General features: G+C 39.3%; 1 protein-coding gene across 2 annotated transcripts in view; it reads right to left on the bottom strand.

Moving 5' to 3' along the window:
- Positions 1-20,938, bottom strand: part of LOC134537637 (secretin receptor-like) — a 159,228-nt gene that overhangs the window by 40,292 nt on the left and 97,998 nt on the right. For both annotated transcript variants that reach the window (XM_063378302.1, XM_063378301.1), the window contains exon 2: positions 2,435-2,541. In XM_063378302.1, coding sequence (XP_063234372.1) covers positions 2,435-2,443 — 9 coding nt within the window. In that variant the 5' untranslated portion in view covers positions 2,444-2,541. The remainder of the gene's footprint in view (positions 1-2,434; positions 2,542-20,938) is intronic.

Raw genomic sequence — 20,938 nt, 5'->3', positions numbered from 1 at the left:
TGATATTTTTTTTATTATGTATGTAAATCCTGAAATATTTATTTGCTTTACTTTATTTCTGCACTTATTCTTTATTCACATACACTCAATTTATAAGATCATATATGACCATCTCACAATCCACGTGTAGTAGTAACGTTTTTACGTTTCCGTGTCATTGTGGAACTGTTGCTACCGACATGGCAACATAACTCCAAGGCCTCCCTGACACTTAACTTTCGTAAGAAAACAGCCACATGTTTTCAAAAATATTTTTTAAAATGTTTTTCAAAAACATTTTGTTTCCTTTATTACCGGGAACAGTTTTTTTCCGCATTTATAATTGCTTTTTTTTTCTTAGCTAAAAAAAAGTTAGGATTGTTTTGAAACACTTCAACTGAAATATATAATAACTTTGGTCTTACTTCTCATAACATGAGACAGTAAAATAAACAAATACAATCTTCCTTCCTGGGTTTCAGGAGAATGCGCCGCGCTGTCTCTTCGCCCCCCCCCCCTCACAGGCAATGCTCCGGAAGGCAGCTGCGAACCTCGATAGCATCATGCACGCCATGGGGATCCAAGCCAGCCTCTGGGGTCCATTAGCACACCATCAAAGGCAGGGGCGGAAATCTGCATGATTCGCACGGGGAAGGGAGGTGGGAGGAACCTGCCACCCAAGGGGGTTTTGTACGAAGGGTTACCCGACACCCGACACAAGTAATCAGTGAGGGGTATTTTTTAATTCCAAAAAGCGGGGAAGGGAAAAAGGGGTTCGGTCCCCTTTCGGGATTCACGCCCCTGATCAAAGGAGCAACCAATGGCAGGGGCAGATAATTTCATACACAGTAATTTATTTTTGAATAGAAAATAAATATTACTGTAAAATTACAGATATTTGTAAATTCACACGATAGCAACTGTACCACTACAAAATAGTGATCGCAATAATTCTGGGTTCGAATTCTTACGCGGACATTTATGCTTTGTGTTGTCCCACTACCTCCAATATTTATAAAACAAAATAGTCAAATTATTGAATAATCAATTATATTTTCCATGGTTTAAAAAATGCCTTAACGAAACATCAATTAAAATTTAAATTATGTGCCAATTTTCGTACGAAATACTTAGTATTATCTCGAAAAACGTAGTCCATAGCTATATGCAAAAACAACCATAGCCATGTGTTGTGTGAAGTTACAATATCTTTATTTTTAGTATTACAAACTATTTCTTGGCAACAGGTTTCGAATCGAATCTTGTTGGAAAGCACAGAAAATTATTTTCTGTGCACTCGCCAAGAGACACGTTAAGCTGGAGCGAGGAGTCCGAAACTTTGTCTGTGCGCCCGGCCACTGTTCATTTCCACAGGGTTTAGCCCTATTCCGTTACAGCATCCCTGGACCACGTCTCTAATGACCTCGCTGTCAAGGAGACGTTAAGCTCAAATAGACTAACATAAAAATAAAACATTTCCTCCCGAGATTCGGTCAAAAATACCACGCCACATGGGCGTTTCACTTAAACGCGTAGTAAAAAAAAAAAATGTAAATCACGTTTTGCAAAGAGAAACGAACAGCAGTGAAGGACACTGTGTTTTTTTACTTCTCACCACGTCATCTACACAGAATGTTTTTTTTTTTTTTGTAAGTACAGGCGCGTCTACGGATGCTCTACCGACGGTCAAACACGGCCCCGAAATTCGACGAGTCTAGCATTTTTCCATGTTGACGTTTTGTTAAAAAAGAAAACAGCGCAGTACACTGCAACTTAACACACATTCAACGGCATCTTTATCTCTCGTATATCGCGCCGGGGTTCGTCAGTAACTGGGGTCGAGAATGACGGTGGGTCAGGGAGATTATTTCGGACGGACTGAAGCCAACTTCAAAACAAAATTGGCAAGTACGCGGTCTTGTCACAATGCGACATCAATAGGTCCACTAAAAGTGACTGGTGGATACAATTTTTTTTTTGTTCGGGAAGGGTGGCGTGAGGGTTACTGAGAAAAAAAATATGTTGAAAAATGAACACGCGTATTCAAAACAAACTTACATTGCTATTAACACTACCACACTGACGTAAGTACAGTTAAAATTGCAGGTGTAGTAACAGATCACCTTTCATCAACCAAAATAACATACTGCCTTAACTGGTATTTTGATAATTTTTCCCCCAAAATTTCAGGGGGGGGGGAAGTGAATTATATATCCCCCCTAGAATTCCTGCGTCCACACTGCCCACTTAATATGATTAAAATACTAATAAACACAGGGTGTTTTGTACATACACAAATGTACTCATTATCCCGTGCATTTGTACGATCATACATAATTATTGTTTTAATTATTCCTGTCAAAAAAAAGCACTAATTTTGCTGGTCTCCAGCAGAACAAGAAACATTTTCGCCACACTCTCCAATGATACTCTTTTTAAGCACGCATGCACTTACTTCTGTCATGTCGAATGGAGTTCACAAGTTCTGGTTATCTTGACTTAGAGTCGAGGTGTGAGGTCACCATTGGCGACGTGCTGCGCACCAGGTGTTTCTCGGAACAGCTGAAACAAGAAATAAGTATGGCAGCAGTGTTCGGCAGGAAATCATAACATAGTGCAGTATCCAAAAAAATTACAACAAACCCCATTAGCTGAGAAACATTAGCAGGGAAAGTGAAAGTGTTTCATTACAGTTCGTCAAAAAAATTTACAAGGTACTTAGTTAATTGACATATGACGGAAACAAGCAGATACAAATGGTCATCGATAGTGGAGCTGTCCCAATACTTACTTACACCCTGTTTTCACGCAAGGATGAAAGGTATTTTAAACTTTCTTTATTATAATTAATGGGTAGGGGTACGCATTTTTCGCGAAAAAAAAAATTCTGAACAACTGTTTAACTGCAACAAGGTATACCCACACCAGCGGTATCTTCCTTGTGATTGGCGGCCGTCTGAGAGGGAAACCGTTGCCTTATTTTACCGAGCCAGTCAGGATGCTTTTCCTTCCACACTGAATTACCGTGATTGGTGTTCTTACATTAGCCATGTATCTGAAGTTAACTCAACCAATCACGAAACACAGAAATTCCAGCTAGTCAATAAATCTTTTCGCGAGAAATACATGACCCTAATAATGGGCTATTTGTAGGTGCATGCATTTTTTTTTTTTCGCGAAATAGGAAGAGGCCGGATGAATTAATTTGCTGATTCATTTCGCGAATGGCTAGAATCCAAACTCGTTCAATTTCACGCTGCTTTAGTGATTGGACCACAGTTTACCTGAAGGGACTCTGGGCTAAATCGAATCTCAAACACCCCAGTTAACCGTTGTCACGATTTTGTAGCCAATGGGGAAGTGTTATTTGCCCAGTACATAGATAACCGTGGAGTCTACATTACAGGTCACTGAAACTGCGAATGCTTCCAGTTCCTAGCAATAAGGCATACCGCTTCTAGCGGTTGTTTCCACGTGATTGGCTCACGTCTGCAAGAGAAGCCAGTGTCCTTTTTTTTTTTTTTTTTGATGGACCATTCAGGACACAATTGCTTCCACAATTTATGACTATAATTGGTGTGCTGACAGTAGATATGCACCTGAGAGAAACCCAGCCAACCACGTTCGTAATGTCAAATCACACCTAATCAAACTATCAAAAAATTTAAGTAGAAAATACCTACGTAATTTGCGTCAGGATTAAGTCCAAAACGCGTGTGAACTTGTAGGATAATTTTGATCAGTTTCTTACACATATTTAATTTACATTTAACGTAATTCGTTAGAAATACGCCCTACACACTAAAGTTAACGACAATTACAATAAGAAAAACACCCTAAAATGTTAGGATGTACTCAAATCTGACTTAAAACAATGGCTATACGCATAACGACGATCTTTGCATCTGTTGAAAAAAAAATTCAATCATAGAAGAAGAAATTTTGTTCCGTTAATTAAAAATATCCTAAAACTAAAATATGGTATCTGATTGGTCGGTATTTCAGATCGTCACAGCAACTTTATAACTTAGTTACGTTAACACAACGTCAAAAATAACATAAAAATTTAATCAATTATTGTTTCAAAAATACAATCAGGATAGGAACTCAGCATAATTTGTAAATAACTGGTATAAAAGTTTATAGGCGGTGCAATAGTGCCTAGCGGGGTTAGACCAAATGATGTACCATATGCTATAGAGACGTAGAAAAAAGTACTGGAACACTGCAGACCAGTTTATATATATATATATATATATATATATATATATATATACATACATACACACATAACATTCAAACATGAAATTAAATCATAAAAATAAAATAAAACAATCCTGGCTTAAATTTATCAGCTCATTGCAATATTACAAACTATTTCTTGGCAACTGCTTTACAAAGAAATCTTTTGTAAAAGTACAACACATTTTTTTCTGTGTTTAAATTTCTGCAATAACCTCGGGAATTTAACATGTTTGACTGATAATGGGATGTATCCGCCTATCATGTTTGGCCTTTTCGCATTGGCCTTTGTTTTTGTTGGTCATTTGGAGTTAGACCCTGTGTGGCTTCGTATCTCTTGCTTTCTGCTGTTTTTTTTTTAATTAGCTCTGAATAAAGGTGGTTGGTTTGTGGAGTATCCAACTAGGTTAAATACAAATAAGCAGGCAACAAGCCATCCTAAAATTATCATTCTTCCATGTACAAATCCCTAGGCAGGAGGTAAAGGTCTAGTGGATCAGGTACTCCATAGCAAACTTCAAAGGGTCTCTCTGTGTGGTACTCGTATGAGAACACGCTCAGAGACTCAATGCATACAGAAGTACAAAAAAAATGTATACTTGCTTTCGGTTGATTTCTCAACCCTGAAGATGCCTGCTGCAATGCAGAGCGAGACGTCGGTATCTACCACTTTGACGCGACTTAACCTCTAAAGCCAAGATAATTTATTAGACAATCGGCGCAAGCCTACAATATACTTTAATAATAGTTTAAAAGTATTTTATCGATTAAATACGTTAATGATTTATGATACAGCCTATGCGTTATCAGCCAGCTAAGCGTTAAGAACAAAAAAATAAACACGGGGAGGTTAACATTATCAATGCTGATTAAAAAATCCGATTCATTAAAAGAAACTAGTTTTAAGAGTAAACGAAAGCCAAGCAAGATAAATGAACGATTTGTTTTATCAGCGAAACCACCATTCATTGAGGTCAATATTCATGAAAAAAAAAAAAGAACGACCTTCGTCTTAGAGAGAAGAAAAAAACAAATCCATGCATTCAAGGGAACTTTTAACAGATAATGACAGCTAGTGCCATTTGTGTTGAGCATCATATATTTTTGTTTGTTTTGCATTGAAAACATTCAAATACAACTAATCGGAAACAGCTATAACTAAATATAATCCATAAACTAATTGTTGGCACTGTTTTTGAAACTTGATTAAGGAAATTGGAAACCTTCTAGAATATCCAGTCTTGCTTTTTCAACCGAGATTAGTAACAATAATAATAAATTAATGTTTGAAAATAAGTTTGAAGGAAAATATACCCCCATCATTAGGCATTCACGAAACTGCCCAAATGTTTATTCACCATTTATAGACGAAGCTCTTATAGCGGGATATTCAGTTCGGTATTGTCTTCTTTTTTTAAAGGCATATATACTAACTGTTACTACTATTTGCGTTCGGTGACTTACGTCTAGGGTCACGTATTTTTCAGAACGTTCATCTGACTAAAATAAGGTTTCTTCATTGTAACTGGCAGCCATCTGTAAGAGAAGCCAATTTTCCTTATTTGGCCGGGCCATGGTGGACGCGCTACATTACTGTGATTAGACGGTATAAACGTACCTGAAAGAAATTCGACCAATCACAGAACACAGACGATGCTACATGGTTTTAATACAAAGATAACTTCTGAAATCTTTTCACGAAAAATACAAGCACCTATTATGTCGTGCCCACCGCTAAAGCCCTCGGCTGTTGGTGGGAATATTACAACATAAATAAATAAATAAATTACGGGCATCCCGAACTGTGTAGCATTTATATTTTGAAAAAAAAAATGTGAGCGAGTCTGTCAGTACTCGACAGAGATGTGTAGCATCTAACCTCGGTATCGAGGAAATTCCACGTGTTCTCATGTTGCAAATGTACTTGTTATACGAAACTCGGACACAAAATTTAACATAGGATTCTTTAAAATAATGCCGAGTTGATTATTTTCAAAAACTGTGTTTTCAACTACATTTCCGGACGCAAATCACGCGTAGTCTTCGCACCCGTCAATAGAATTCGCTGCCAGAGCAGCTACGTCGACTAGTGCATCATTTTATTTGCAGAACGAAATTTTAACGGCTCCGATAATTGCGAAAAAAAAAAGACTTAAAAAAATACTGAACGTCTGCTTCGAACCTGACTTTCGACAAGGTATTTTATTAAAATACTGCCCAACTTGTTAAAATTCGTCAAACAGTTAATATTATATAAAGTTTGACTTTGTCTTTGTGGATTTTGGTTTGCGCCATCCGCCACAGATGGCCGAGGTTATACATTTCCGTTCCTCGAAACTTCCGTCCCATTCACTCCTACCAAATGCCGTATACCAAGATTTAAGATTTTAAACAACAAAAATTCGTTGCAAAAAAAGCACCTACGAGACGTACTTACTAGGCGGCAAAGAAGTGACTGGTCCAATGAGTATTTCCACCACTGTAACCGAGAGAAGTCGGGCTTCTTACACGTGTCGCGTGAAAGACATTATTCCCGACGCAGCGCTGCTCCTAATCGATAAGAAACTGCAAATTTATGGCGTTCTGCACACACACACACACACACACACACACACCGAGATAAACAGACGATAACAATGAGAATGCACATCAAATGTCGATCCGAGAGGCGGCTAGCATCATTTCAGAAGAAGCGGTCTTGCCAAATCTCCCTCACACACGGTTAGAAATTGCAGTAAATTCACGGACTTTCCAACGAAGATTTTAACTCTTAGTAAACGAAGAGTTCTTCACAATTTGAAATAACTGACTATTCTTAGAAATTTAACCCGTACTTTGACTTCCCCGGTGTTTATTGCGTTCAAAAAAAAAAAGAGTGAACAAAAGAAGAAGAGTGTTCATACTGTAGACTCAACCAGTGTTTAAATATTTTGCTAATACACAAGAATATTATTTTGGAATAACGTTTAAAGTAAGTGAACTCAAGTGTCCGTAAATTTACGAAGTTAGCCGAAAATGTACGAAGAGACCTGGATAATTTTTAACCAGCGTTCTTCGTAAATTAAAGGTGAACAATTTTGACAGTGAGAGCGGCTTTAGGTGAAGAAGCGGCAATCAAACCCATCGCCGACGGCTGCACCACAGCTAGTTATTCCATAAAGTTTGTCTTTCTTTCTTCTCTCGCATCCGTCAGACACCATTTTTCCGAGAGACGCTCGCGTAGCAAACGCGACCGCGATGTGTCGCGAAGTGCTGCCGTCTGCGACGGGAGTCAAGAGCCCAACTGAAGTTAAAAGCCGCACGTAGCGACACCCACCCGAGACGTCGCAAGACTGGCCGCACAAAGGACAAAAGGAAAATTGGGGTCCGCAGAAGGAGTGTTGACGGGCGAGCCAAGGGCTACAAACACACCGGGTTAACTGAAAAAAGTTCTCCGGAGGGGATTTATTTTTTCCCTTTGCACTCGGTTCGTCCCGCGATTCTTGCGCGTACGTACGTGTTGTTTTCCCTCTGTTTCTCTCGTTCTACCCAAGGACTTCCACTTGATATTGGTCACACGGCGCCTCGGACAGGGGGAGAGGGAACGGGGGGTGTAGGATGACGGAGGATAAAGGAGCGATGTAGCGGAAGGAGATTCCGGGGACAGAACTTGGACGAGGCAGGACGAAGAGCAGCACACATTTATCGCGCCGCGAAACTTCTCGCCGGAAAAGCTCGGCTCTGCGGACGTTGTCTTCCCCCCCCCCCCTCCTTCTCTTCCTCCTCCATCCCGGCCACGCTGTGGCTTAGTGGAGCTTCGGGCTTGATGCTGTGCGATTATGCACAGCCAGTGGCGTAGCGAGGACGGGAGGAGGGGAGGTGGTTGAGTGAACCCGAGCCCCGGATAAAACTCTGTACTTTTACAAAACATTCCTTTGGAAACCAGTCGCCAATAAATACACGGCCACGGTTATGTGTGCACACATGAAAGATAATAGACTGAGTAGGCTATTCCTCACGAAAAATTGGTCCCCGATTTTACGTCTTGATTGATATTTAACTCAAGCATGATTTTGTTTTTTGAACTATGGAAAAGATATTCGAGCATTCAAAAATTGGACATATTTTTTTTTATCATGCTTATTAATGCGCTAAGTTAATACTGGAAGGCTAGCCAAGTTCACAAATAATATAACTATTGGAGGTACTGGGAAAAAACGAAGCATAAATGCCCGGGTAAAAATCCGAACCCAGTATTACTGTGTGTGCGTTGTTCATATCTCGTAACTGGTATGTTTTTTTTTTACTTTTTTATAACATTATAATATAATATTTTAGTGAATTTTAAACATGACGGACAGTATTTTAATACAATTCCTTGTCGAAAATCAGGTCACAAGCCGGGGTTTAGGATTTATTCAAATCTTTTTCTCTTTCGTCGGACCCGTATCTAATAGTTTAAAATTTCCTGTTGTTTCGTGCTGCCATTTGCGGATGATGGTGGCAAGCAATTTTTTTTCTATTCAGGCAGCGAATTCTAGTGGCGGGTGCAGAAAGTAAGTGTGTTAGTCGCATCCAGAAATGTTGATATGTATTTGAAAAGCGAATATGTTATTATTCAGTGTGTTTACAACGCTCGGAATTATTTTAAAGAATTCTACTTTAAAATTGGCCGAGGTTTGCATTATAACCATTTTGGTTTGCAACATGAACACAATGATAAAACATGACTTTGTTCTTTACCGAGGTTAGTTGTTTAAAAATCACTTTGGCGAGTACTGAAAGACTCGCCCACAATTTTATTTTTGGTGTTGAACCTGTAGCTGAAATTTGTCTATCGAACTTAAGACTCACCCTGGATGTTATAATGTCTAACTACATTTAGTTACATTGAGTTAAAAAGCACACTATTTCTGCATGGTGCGCAGATAAATGTACTTGGGATGACGTTCGGCCGAAATGCCCAATAACAATTCTACTTTCAAAAACAAGGAGCTACAGGAGCGAAATTCGCAGTTGGTTGCGAACCACAGTTTCCAATTCATAAAGCCTTATCTACCAGGACGTGTTTCCCGTCCAGTTCAACTGATTCCAAAGCATTTGCTGACGAAAATGTCTCCTCTTCTGAGAGAGAGGACATTAGCGGCGAATAGCGAGGCGGAAAAACCAGTGGGCGATGCGGAATTGCCAAAGAGGAAAGAAAATAAATAACGCGAATACGGGTGACTGGGCAAAGCTAGAAGGCAGAGAGAAGGAAATTCTCAAACTTACTGCTGATGGACTGCTGCTTTTTGGAAAACAGAGGTAAGAAGTTAGGGAGGTTGTGTGTGTGCAAATGTTTGACGACGCTTATAATTGAAGTCATACTGAGAACGATCACCATCTCCCCTTCCCAATTTGGATATCAAAATTTTTTTTTTAAATATACAAACATCTTAGCTCTCGGTATACGGCATTTGACAGGAGTCTCGTAAACCTCAAAAAGATAGCGGACGCACGTGTATCATCTCTAAATATATTCACCTTCGTAAACATTAGGGAACAAACCAAACGTATTGGTGTACCAAATGAAAAGTTTATTATAGTGAAACTACCCTGGGATATATTTGGTAAATTAAAATATTCACAATAAAAAATTAATCATAAATTTAAAATACCTAATAAAATTGACATTACGGTATTTATAATACACGTTCTCCTTATAATTTCCTCACGTTCGTAGCATGGTGGTATGGCGTGCGCTTCGTAATCATGAGGTCAGTAGTTCACATATCGTCAAAAGAAAATACGTATTATTTTTTTTACTTTTTAACAACATTATGATATATTACATAATATTAATACTGGATCAGTTCAATAAGGTTACGGTTTGTTTGTAGGAAGTATTTACAGACTGATTTAAGTCACTTAAGTAAAAACAAATACACAAACTTATAATTAGTGTTATGCGTTTTATAATGTTTCAGGTTAATATTTTAGTGTGGAAAATTTATAGCAAATATTCTTCTACCTGTTCCCCCACCACGAACCTAACTAACTATTCCCCTCATGCGATCGGAATTTTCGTAACGCTCGAAAATTGTAGCCCTCCTTCACTTCGAAAGTCTGCATTTGACTTTAAAGTTGCGTCCATCATTTTGAATTTTTTTTTTATCAGTAGGTTGAGCATTGAATTTTTTTTTTTTTTTTTTTTTTTTTTTTTTGAAATCCTCCCGTCGCGTCGGTTACCGACCGGCTGAAAGCAACAAGTTCGCCGAGTCTCAGGTCCACGGCCCGCCTGGAAGTGGGTCAGAGCTCCTGCAGATGAGTAAGTCGTTGATTGTGCGCTTGTACGCTCGCACTGTCTACACTCTACAGTCTGCTCGGCTGCCGAGCGACGGAGCACGCGGAGAGAGGCAACGAACCCGTCGTCAGAGTCGGTTACGCCGAGGAGGAGGAGGAGAAGAAGAAGTAAGGTCGGGACTTTTCATTACCGGCCAAGTTGTTTGCACGCGCGGGAGATGCACACACGCACGCACGCACACACGCACGCCGTCGCGTCGGCAGCGGCACTTCAGAGAAGCGGGGGAGTGGTGAAGGTGAAGGGAGGGGGGGGATGCTAAGGGGGAGAAATTGCCGGTAGATTAGTTCCGGCGACGCCCGCCCAATTTCCTGCGGGCGCTGGTATCAGACACCCGTTCTAGGGCGGCGACGCCATGTTGGTTAATTGGCTTCACTCCGGCGCGGGTGATGTGTGTGTGTGTGTGTGTGTGTGTGTGTTTGTAGGCGTCCCGGTTTGCAAAGGCCACAGGACAATGAGGGAGACACAGAAGTGCGACCCTAACTGAAACCATGCTTCGCGCGACATGTGACGCTATCTGTTAGGTGGGCCCTTAACTACTAGCAAAGAAACTTCAATTCCAAAGTGTTAAGATTAAAATTTAAATTATCAATTTGACGGACTAATTGCTTAGTAACAGACATTAAACTGTGTGAGAAACATTGCTGTTTTGTAATTGAAAAAAAAAAAAACACCTTCTATGTAAATTAGTAGGAAATGCAAAATTTCAGGTATGCTACACCACAAAATATGTGGCAACCAAAATAAAGTGAGTTTAATTTCTACTGGTTTGTTTGCCCGATAATAATGTATCTGTGTTGGCTAGCAGGTGGGCCGAAAACTACTTTAAAAAAAACAATGTCTCAGTCTGGGTAATTACAGTTTCTCCTCCATGGGCTCGCCTAAGAGGATATGTATTTTTGATAAGTGAGGCTGGATCTAACATGAATGTATTGAGCAGAAAAACCTTCCGGAAGAAATTCACAAATAATGTTGAAAACCACATCAAAATCAATGTTGTAGTTTAGAAGAAGAAAGCAAACAGAAAGACGTGAATGGCGACTTTGTTGTTAAATATTTAGAGGTTGTCTGACGTCGACAAAGACGGTAAGCACCAATCCCTAAGCACGGCAAACTTAAAATTCACTACTGAATACTCACGCCTCTGCACATAACAGTAGCCGTTAAGGAAAAAAAACCGTAGCGGGCTGGGAAGGGGGGGGGGGGGAAAAGGGGGGGGGGGCAAAATCACCCGATCCCGGGTTGATTTTCGATAGTTGTTTTATGTGTAAGATAACCCTCATAACAGGGCGAAAATTACGTCTATTGCCAATATAATCAATTGGAAACTTTACAATTATGACCACGGTAACATTTACAGACTAAGAATATATATATATATATATATATATATATATATATATATATATATATATATATTAGATGTGGGGGTTTGAAAAGTTGCCCATTAAGTGCATTCCACCGAGGACCCGACAGAATAAGTTAGTCTCTCTAGACGGCCATGCGCATAACCGACGTGTCCTGGCAGGACATGTTGCCTTTATCCTTTTACGAGCAAAGCCGGGGCGACTCGTGGAATAAACGAGCTTTTCCTTCCCAGCCGAGCTCGGCTGACAAGTATAAATGGTTCTGTTTTCAGTGCCGCAGGAACACCGCTGGTCCGACCGGAGACACTGCAACACAGTCACCGTGTCATTTGTTAACCTGCTCTTTAAAAAAAAAATTCTTAGCTTCTCTCTCTTCCACCGCCTTAACATCTACCCTCGCAACTATAGACCAAGTCAGACGGAACATGCATTGTCAATGTATCAGTACCTTGGGATGTTTCCCATTCCCATTTATCTACTTTCCACGCGAAAAGTGCTGTGTCACGGTGCAATTTGACTGGAGAACTGTTTTAACAGCTCCAATTAAAATATATTTGAGCGGTTCTAACAGTATCCTTTTTTTTAAGTATAATTACACTGATTTGATTGTTGATTTTAATGCGAGACATACCCATACACCATATTTAAGTCTTGCTATGTTCGAAGAAAACCTGTATAGTGTGGAGTGCTCAAATGTAGCCTCGCCAATTAAAATGTTTTCCCATTTGACTCGTGATGATTTAAAGAAAAATGGTTATTCTGGCCTTTATATGACTTCTTATTACAAAATATATAATTTGTTTTGAAAATTTATTTAACTTACAGGCACGACACCGTTACAATTTATTGTTTGTATTGATTTAATTAAGCATAGTATAAATATAAATTAGGGATTTTCATGAGTGATTTTATGATGCAAATATATTTACGCGGAGAGAAAACCAAATCCAAAATACACTATAACGTTCTGATCACTTGAGTAATATTGTAAAGAGTATTTATTTTTTATTGCAAACTATTATGACGTGGTAAATGAGACGTATAAACATGTATTAAAATGGTGGAGAATCGTGTGCGTGGAGAAAATTTTGGCACAGGCTGTAGTGACGAGACGCTATACGAAGAAAGCAAGACGTGGTTTATAAATTTTTCATGTTTTCCCAAGTACGGCGGTGATTTCGGTGTGCAAGGCATTTGCATGATTCTTATCTCATAAAACAATGGCATCGCCATCGACTGGCTGTTTCATCCAATGCATCCCTAAGCTGGAATCTCTGTTCAAAATCACTTCTGCATTCGTGTTTCAATCAACTGCGTGGCTACTTAAGCTGGAGTCGCCATGCCACGACGAACATGACACGACAAACTCGACAAACCGTCGTACAGCTCCGTCACGGCAGATTTAATAGCGTAAGGTCATAATTCCACGACAAGATTAACCCCACGATGTCTGTTTTGGCTGTCGGCAAATCGTTCCAAGCCAAGTACTTCCATAAAATGCAGTATAGAATGCGCTAACAACAGTGTAGAAGAGAAAAAAGAACATGCTATCTGTGACCATGATCTTCCGTGCGGCACGACACGACAGAATTAGAAAAATAGAATCTACTTCTTGCGGGCCGTTGGGGGGCCTATTTTGTCGTGATGACGTCACCGTATGAATGCCCAAGTAGAAGGGGCCCACCTCGTCAGGGGTGTATGTGTGTTAGTGAGGCGGGATGATAAGCGCGACGCTCGCTGGTATTTCCAGCGCGGTATAGCCTCTAAGCGCAAGTCTCTGAACTGGCGCGCATTCGTCTCGTCGTCACAGAATAACTGTGAAATTTGAGCGGTGACCGTAACATTATATGGTGGAGAAATGAAGATAAAGTTGTTATGCAAGTCCCTTAAGTGCTTTCAAGAATCTGTACTGATTGTTTTATGCCTAAAAATTACTCTGAAAACACGCGTTTTAGCCATTTTAACGCTTCTAAAAATACAGTTTAAAAACTTAATCCGAAATTAAAAGTACTTTTCGGCCCTCAGCGAACTCTTAAATGCTATTCGAAAATAGGCTCCACTCGGATATCTTGAGTAGTTTTGAAATCGCGTTGCTTTTCCTGTAGCTCTGCGCACCGTATGTGTGCCTGTGCATAACCGCGCGACGTTAAACGCCATAAATAAATTAATTTGCTTCAAGAGAACATCCGTTGCAATATGCAGTATAGTCTGAAAAGTGTTCTTTACTTTGTTTAAATGACTGTGCAGCGTCAAACCGCATTACAACGGGTTGAGAAACTAATGCAGGGTATTTATTGAGGAATTAAGACCTATTTCCATTAAAATTTTATTTTATAAAATATATTTGTCTTATTTTGGCGTAAACATTTCCTTTGTGGTCACTATAATACGGCTTATAACTCAAAATTATATCTTTATAGCAATATTAGGTATTTATCCTGCCGCGAGATACACGCTGCAGTACATTATTTTTAATGCAAGGCTTAAGTTTACTAGATACCCGGAAATTTCACAGATTCTTTTGGTCGCAAGGTAGACTGCAAAAATTTATACCATCGCTTTGCTTGAATGATTGGATCACATTTGCTTCTTCATTTCTCTCAACGACGTGTTCCAGTTAGCTAGCAGCTAATAGAAGAGTCACCGAATCATGACGACACACACAGTAAGAAATCAACCAATAGGAATGCAGGTGTGGGTATAGAATACACAGGACTGCTAATTTTAGCAGATCTCAAACGAATCCGGGTATCTAGCTTTTACTATCAACGTATTTGTTTGCAGTGACATAATTTTTCAGAAGTTCGTGTTAAAAAAATGTTGCAACTAATCATTTGTTGTGACACCGGAAGTTCTGTCGTATACTATATCATCAGGCTGCCCTTCAAAATTATATGCATTCCTTTTCCTTGAATCAGCGTTATTTTACAGGATCCAGAATACCTCTAGCCAATTAGTATGTGAGAATTACATGTGGTGCAATACGATGACAAAGACCGCACATCACAAAAGCGGCAACTGCCAATCAGCAGCTTACAACCTCCAGATCACATCCATGGGTCTGGGAAGCATATTCTGTTTTAGGTTATCTGAAAAACCACTCTCCATCGCGATAATCTGAAACGGACAGTTTGAGATGTGATGTGTGACATGGTGCTGGGATGTAATTCACTGTAATTCGTCGAGAGAAAACACACCAACCAGAAATACGGCAACGCCCGTCTTTGTAACGAGAAAGTCAACTAGGTACTTCGTTAGAGGAGAAATCTAAAATTCACTCATCCCAAGTCAGACGCGCTCAAATAATTTGCGTTCGTGTATCTTCGTTTTTTTTCTAAGTTGTGAAAGTAAAATTTATTGTATATAGGTTAGGTTAAGTCTGCTACATTAATAATATTGCCGCGAAAATTTGTTCTTTACATTTTTTCCGGAAGGATATGTTTTCGCACGTCTAGGTGATCATAACTAATATGAAAGTTTGCTTCAGTTACGTCAACAAAATGCATGAATTCCACGAATTCGTGCAAAATGGCAGTTTTTTTTAAAAAATCCCGACTGCGAAGTTTCATGAGCAAGCTGCGAACTTCAAATTAGATTGGGGCTGATCAGGAGACTGTGAATCTTATGTTTTCCTCGTTAGCCAAGCGATGAATTTGAAAGAACTGCTTGTAATCAAGTGTTCAGAATGTTAAAACCTACTATTAAATTATTTTACGTAATAAAGACTACTTTTTATGCTTTTAACTTCTACCGAGTTTTAACAGACATTTTTCTACTATGAGTTATGGTAATTGTTTTAAGGAAATAAGTTATGACACCGCTTAGGTCAAAGATGAACAAAGTTCCTCCCAAATGGAAGAATAAAACACTACGTGTAAGTAACGTTATTTTTTATGGGTGGTTAAATAACTTTTCTTCAAGAAATCAAGAGACGCAATCAAGATTAGGCCAATCTATATGTATGTATATAACAATACACTTGTTATTCCCCGTACATAAAACGTTGTATGTAATGTTAGTTCCCACTAGAGATGATTATTTACAGCGAAAATGTTTTGGGTCAAAGACAGGCAACCAAACACTGCCAGCTTCCTGATATATAGGTTGGAAGAACTATTTTTAATAAAATTTAGCTATTTAAAGACGAATCACTAAAGTTCTGTAATGCAATATCTACGTTCCCATTGGCTCATTAAATAGCCATGCGAGCTTCTTTCAATGAACAGTGCGAGGTAAATTTCGCAGAAACAAAGCATACTTAAACCTAACAAACTGCTGAATTTTCCCTTTAAAAAAAGGAGTCATCATTTAATTCAAAACACATATTTTCTTAGGAGGTTTGTTAAATGTTCAGTATTAGTAGTAGTAAAATAAGAGTCCTGGACCACCTACAAAATGCGATCAAATTTCACGAATTCCACATTAAATTTTAATATTTAAGCATCAAATTTCAATAGTTACACCCAAATTTATAAATTCGCCCTACATTCAATTCAGACTCAACACACACAATTCCAAACAAATTCCACGAATTTTCAATAAAATTTAACGTTTTAAACAACAAATCACGCGTATTCCACACAACATTTGAAGCTTTTGGGTAAAGACGAAGTTAAATCCGACGAAGTCAAGCAATGCAAAAAAGGGTGGAGGAATAAGAAACAGAATATTTTCCACCACACAAATATACAAAAGGTAAACATATTAACGCAAGTACAAACTCTTTTTGTTTATATTTTAGAACAAAAAATCAATTAAAAAAAGAAAAAAAGCACGAGAACGTAGCCTACAGTGTGAATGTGAAAAAAATTGTTTATAATTTTTTTCTGTAAACGCATATAATGAATATATTACATAATAATTAGCTAAATCTAAAGAATGATTATACTAAAATACGTGCGTTTCAAGCAACGAAAATAAGTCAATTGATTCATATTATTTTCATAAAAAAAATGCACAAGCTTACAACAAATATTCCGCTGATTAGGCGTGCCCATTTACAATCACAGTAACAAGTCTAAATTGAGTAGAAATCAACTAAACGACAAATCCACTCCGAACTGAAAGCAATGGCCGTTGCCATCCGTACAGCCATTTCGAGATGAAGAATTAATGACAGAATTACGCTCCAGAACTATCTATCCTGCAGGAACCGTGTATTTTTTTTCCGGGATAAAAAGTAGTCTGTCACTCTCCGGCCCATAAACTATCTCCACGCGAAACAGAAAAAAAAAAAAAATATCACGTTACTCAGTTGCTGCGTGAAAGGAAAAAAATATGTGTCAAACCAACAAACACACATTCGCGTTTATGGTATCAGTAGGGACCATGGGCCCCCGCATTCGATTACGGGCCCTGGACCCAGGATCGGAGACGCCCCCCCCCCCCAAAAAAAAAAAAATTTACAGTCACGAGCTACATTATAATTGATTGGTTATTTCTTACCTAAATTTTTGACTTGACAACGTCTAATAAATCGATGAACGCCGGCTGCACGCACGAAAAAGTGTCCCGTTACGCTCATAGTCCCGTTACGCTGTGTCCCGTTACGCTCATTATACGCTTGCGCCGCATCTATCTCTCTTCCACTCGATTGGAACAACCATCGATTTGACTTTTTCGAGGCACATTAAACTTGAAACACTCCCATTCGTTTCCTACTTTTCCTATCATCGTCCTATCCTTAACAGAATAACACAGATTGGATGAAGTTAAATAGCAAACATGTATAAAAGTTATAGTTAAAATAATCTCGTCGTTAAAGTAATAAACACATTTGAATCAATGAATGCAAATAAAAGTAAATTTATCAATTAAATTGTAGATTTCATTTCACTCCTTGTTTGTATTCATACAAAATAGTGATAATTCAATAAAAAATGATTCAATTTTATTCATAAAAGTATGCAATCATTTCATCAATGTTTTGTTATGACGTTGTCACGTTAAACTACCGTCCGTAAACCGACTTTACAGACAACCAATTTTTTTTTAGAATATTATTTAACCTGAACATACAAGGTATAATTATGTTTACTATTTTATAAGTCCAAAATAAGCTTTATTTATAAAATATTCAATATGTTTTTTTAGTTTGTAAAAAATTATAATAGTTTAAACATTTCAAAATAACCCACCTCCAGACCCAGGGGTCCACCCAGCCCCACCCTTGCGGGGGCTATGGTAGGGACGCAGGGGTTTAATCCAGCTCGTGGACCCGGGGGCGCAGCAGAGCGCGGCGGTTACGTAAGCTGCGCAACAGCCACGCCGGCTCGCTCCGTGTTTACGGCTTGCGAGCTGCTCATGCGTGGAATTGGACCGGCGCGCGTGGCCGACTTCCGCGACGAACCGCTTCAAGACTTCCGAGAGCACGGCGCACTCCGAGGAAGAGGCGGTGGTGCGGTACCCGAGAGTGGAGGGGGGGGGAGGAGAGGAAGAGGTCTTTTCTCGTTGATTCGACGAACACACTTTAATCAAGAACAGCTCGGGATGCGCGTGAACTACGCGAAAGGCTAAATCCGAGCTACGCGTTGCAACACCACTTGTATAATATTTAATTAAATACACCCGCCCGGGATAGAATACTGGGCGGGCCACTCCGATTACAGTCTAACACAGACCCTGAATCAGTGATTTTCTATCAGTGAAATGATGATGGGTCGATAGGCTCAGGTACTGGTTAAAAAAAAAAAAAACAGCAGCAGTAGCTAAAATAGCACCTATATGTCCGATCGCCACCTTAGACCTTGACCTTTAAACGCGACACCTTGACGAAAATACGTTAACCCCCAGTGCAATTTGACACCTCCTTTCTCTTTTTTTTTTACCTAAAAAATTTTTAAAAATAATAATTTAAAACAAAATTGTAAACTGACAGAGAGACAAGAAGAAATTATACTGCGGTGGTTCACCGTTGTCTTCCGCGGTAAGTCGGAATGCGGCGTAGTTTCTAGGAAGATTCAGTTATTTGAAATTAAGATGAACTCTTGGTTTATTTGATGTACATTCTTCGTTGAAAAGTTCGTGAATTTACTGAAATTTCTAACAGTGTAAAAACTTGAGAACATTATCTACTTTATCCGTCATTTCCGCCCACCCCCAAATTCCCCTTTCTCTCTCCGCCAATCAGCGCCCCGCTCCCGAGTGTTGCACACTTCGTTACGCTCTGACGTCTCATCACCTCGACTTACTCTACCAGTCGTAAAGAAGTCTCAGTTCAAAAACTTTTCGGCTACGATTTTTCGCGTAAACTTGTTGGTGAATGTTGTGAGGAAACAATGGAACCCGCTTCACACATCGACAAGCATAAAACACACAGTTTGCGATAGCATGTGTTGTCCTCGGCACACGGGCAAAGAAAAACAAACCAGCAGACAAGCGCCTGTCGGAATGATTAACGATCTGCTTCCAACAGGCGATATTTACTAAGAACTTAACTGCGTAATCTGGTGTAGTCGGCGAACTTCTGGTAGAGTTCAGCGCGCGCACTGTAAATCCTGCCGAAACCCTTGATTTATGTTCCAGAGGTAATACTCGGTACTGCTTCGATCATGATTTCTGCGGGTGGTTTATTGTGGACCAAGAAACGTTTCAAAATAGTCTGATAAATCAATGCGCATTGCATCGGTATAACTGGCACTCTGGTGAATTTCGCTGAGGAAAATTTATTTCGTGCCCTGTTTCCTAACACCGCAGAGATAACGCAACTTCCTCGTGGAAAAAAAAAATCACTGCAGCATCGTAGTCGTAAACATCATCACTCTTCGTTTTGAATAAACATTCTGGTGTGACGTTTTACTGTTTTATATTGTGCTGCAATTCTCCAGATAAGAAAAATAACGCTAATTGACAATCATTTTACCAGTGGCTAGACTCGTGCAGAAAATAAGCCGAGTACACGTAAGATCCGAATAACTTCCTTGATTTAAGTACACGCGCGAAACGCATAAAGCGTTTATCGTTTACTGCTGTACGAAGGCGTAACAATAAGTAACGCACATGTCAATTTTCAAGTAGAAAAATAATTATAATTAGTAAAAACTAAATTATTTACTAAAAAAAAAAAAGGGTTCTAGAGAGAGCTACTGACTGGGCGCAACGCAAGATCTTGTGACTCAACGTACCGATAGCGTGCGTCAGTATCCAGTAAAATGGTGTTAGTGATTACATCGTCGACTGTGGAGGAGCAAAGAGCACCCTCCGATTTCCAACTGAAGAAGTTCCGCTCATGAAGACGTTCCACTCATGAAGAAGTTCCACTCATGAAGAAGTTCCACCCAATGAGATCCTCGGCGGTGAGAAGTGCGACTCTGACGAACTCACACGGGCCGTGCGAATGTGGCTCTTCTCGCAGTCGACGGAGCGCCATGAGACCGGTATTTCCAAACTGATCCAACGTTGGGACAAATGCCTCAACATGCATGGAAGTTATGCGAAGAAAAGTAATGAATGGATAATACTTTCTTTCCTGTTTCATATTGTCATTAATTTCTTTTCTTTTTTTACATTATGTGCATTACTTATTGATTGATATGTCCTTATATATGTAAAAGATGGCGGTCAGCTCCTAAGCTCCTCGTCCAGAACACAGCGCTCGGATATAATATTTGTACAATATTCACGCCCAAACCACCATTGTGAAATCAGTTTTAAATGACTTCATTTCATGGAAGTGACTGTGTTTAACGACGTAGAATCTAATTAATACCTACTAACCACCATCAGACGTGATCAAGCACCATTTCCGCAACGTTTTGGGCGGAACAAAATGGCGACGGCAAGGTAAAAAAGGGGGGTTGTCTGTAAAGTCGGTTTAGGGACGATAATTTTACGTGATAACGTCATAAGAAAACATTGATGAAAAATCGCATACTTTTTAATTTTCAAATAGCTATTATTTACAGTTTTTGCAAATTTAATTTAAATAATTTGTTTAAATATAATCGCGAACAATTAGTTAAAAAGCCCGCCTTAACCTGTTTGATATTATATAGAAGATTTTCTCGCACGGTGGTTGGACGGTTCTTGCACG

Source organism: Bacillus rossius, chromosome 12 (assembly GCF_032445375.1).
Source record: "Bacillus rossius redtenbacheri isolate Brsri chromosome 12, Brsri_v3, whole genome shotgun sequence".
In the NCBI taxonomy this organism is placed as follows: domain Eukaryota; kingdom Metazoa; phylum Arthropoda; class Insecta; order Phasmatodea; family Bacillidae; genus Bacillus; species Bacillus rossius.
The sequence above is the reverse complement of the archived record's forward strand: the minus strand, read 5'-3'. Positions and strand labels throughout refer to the sequence as shown.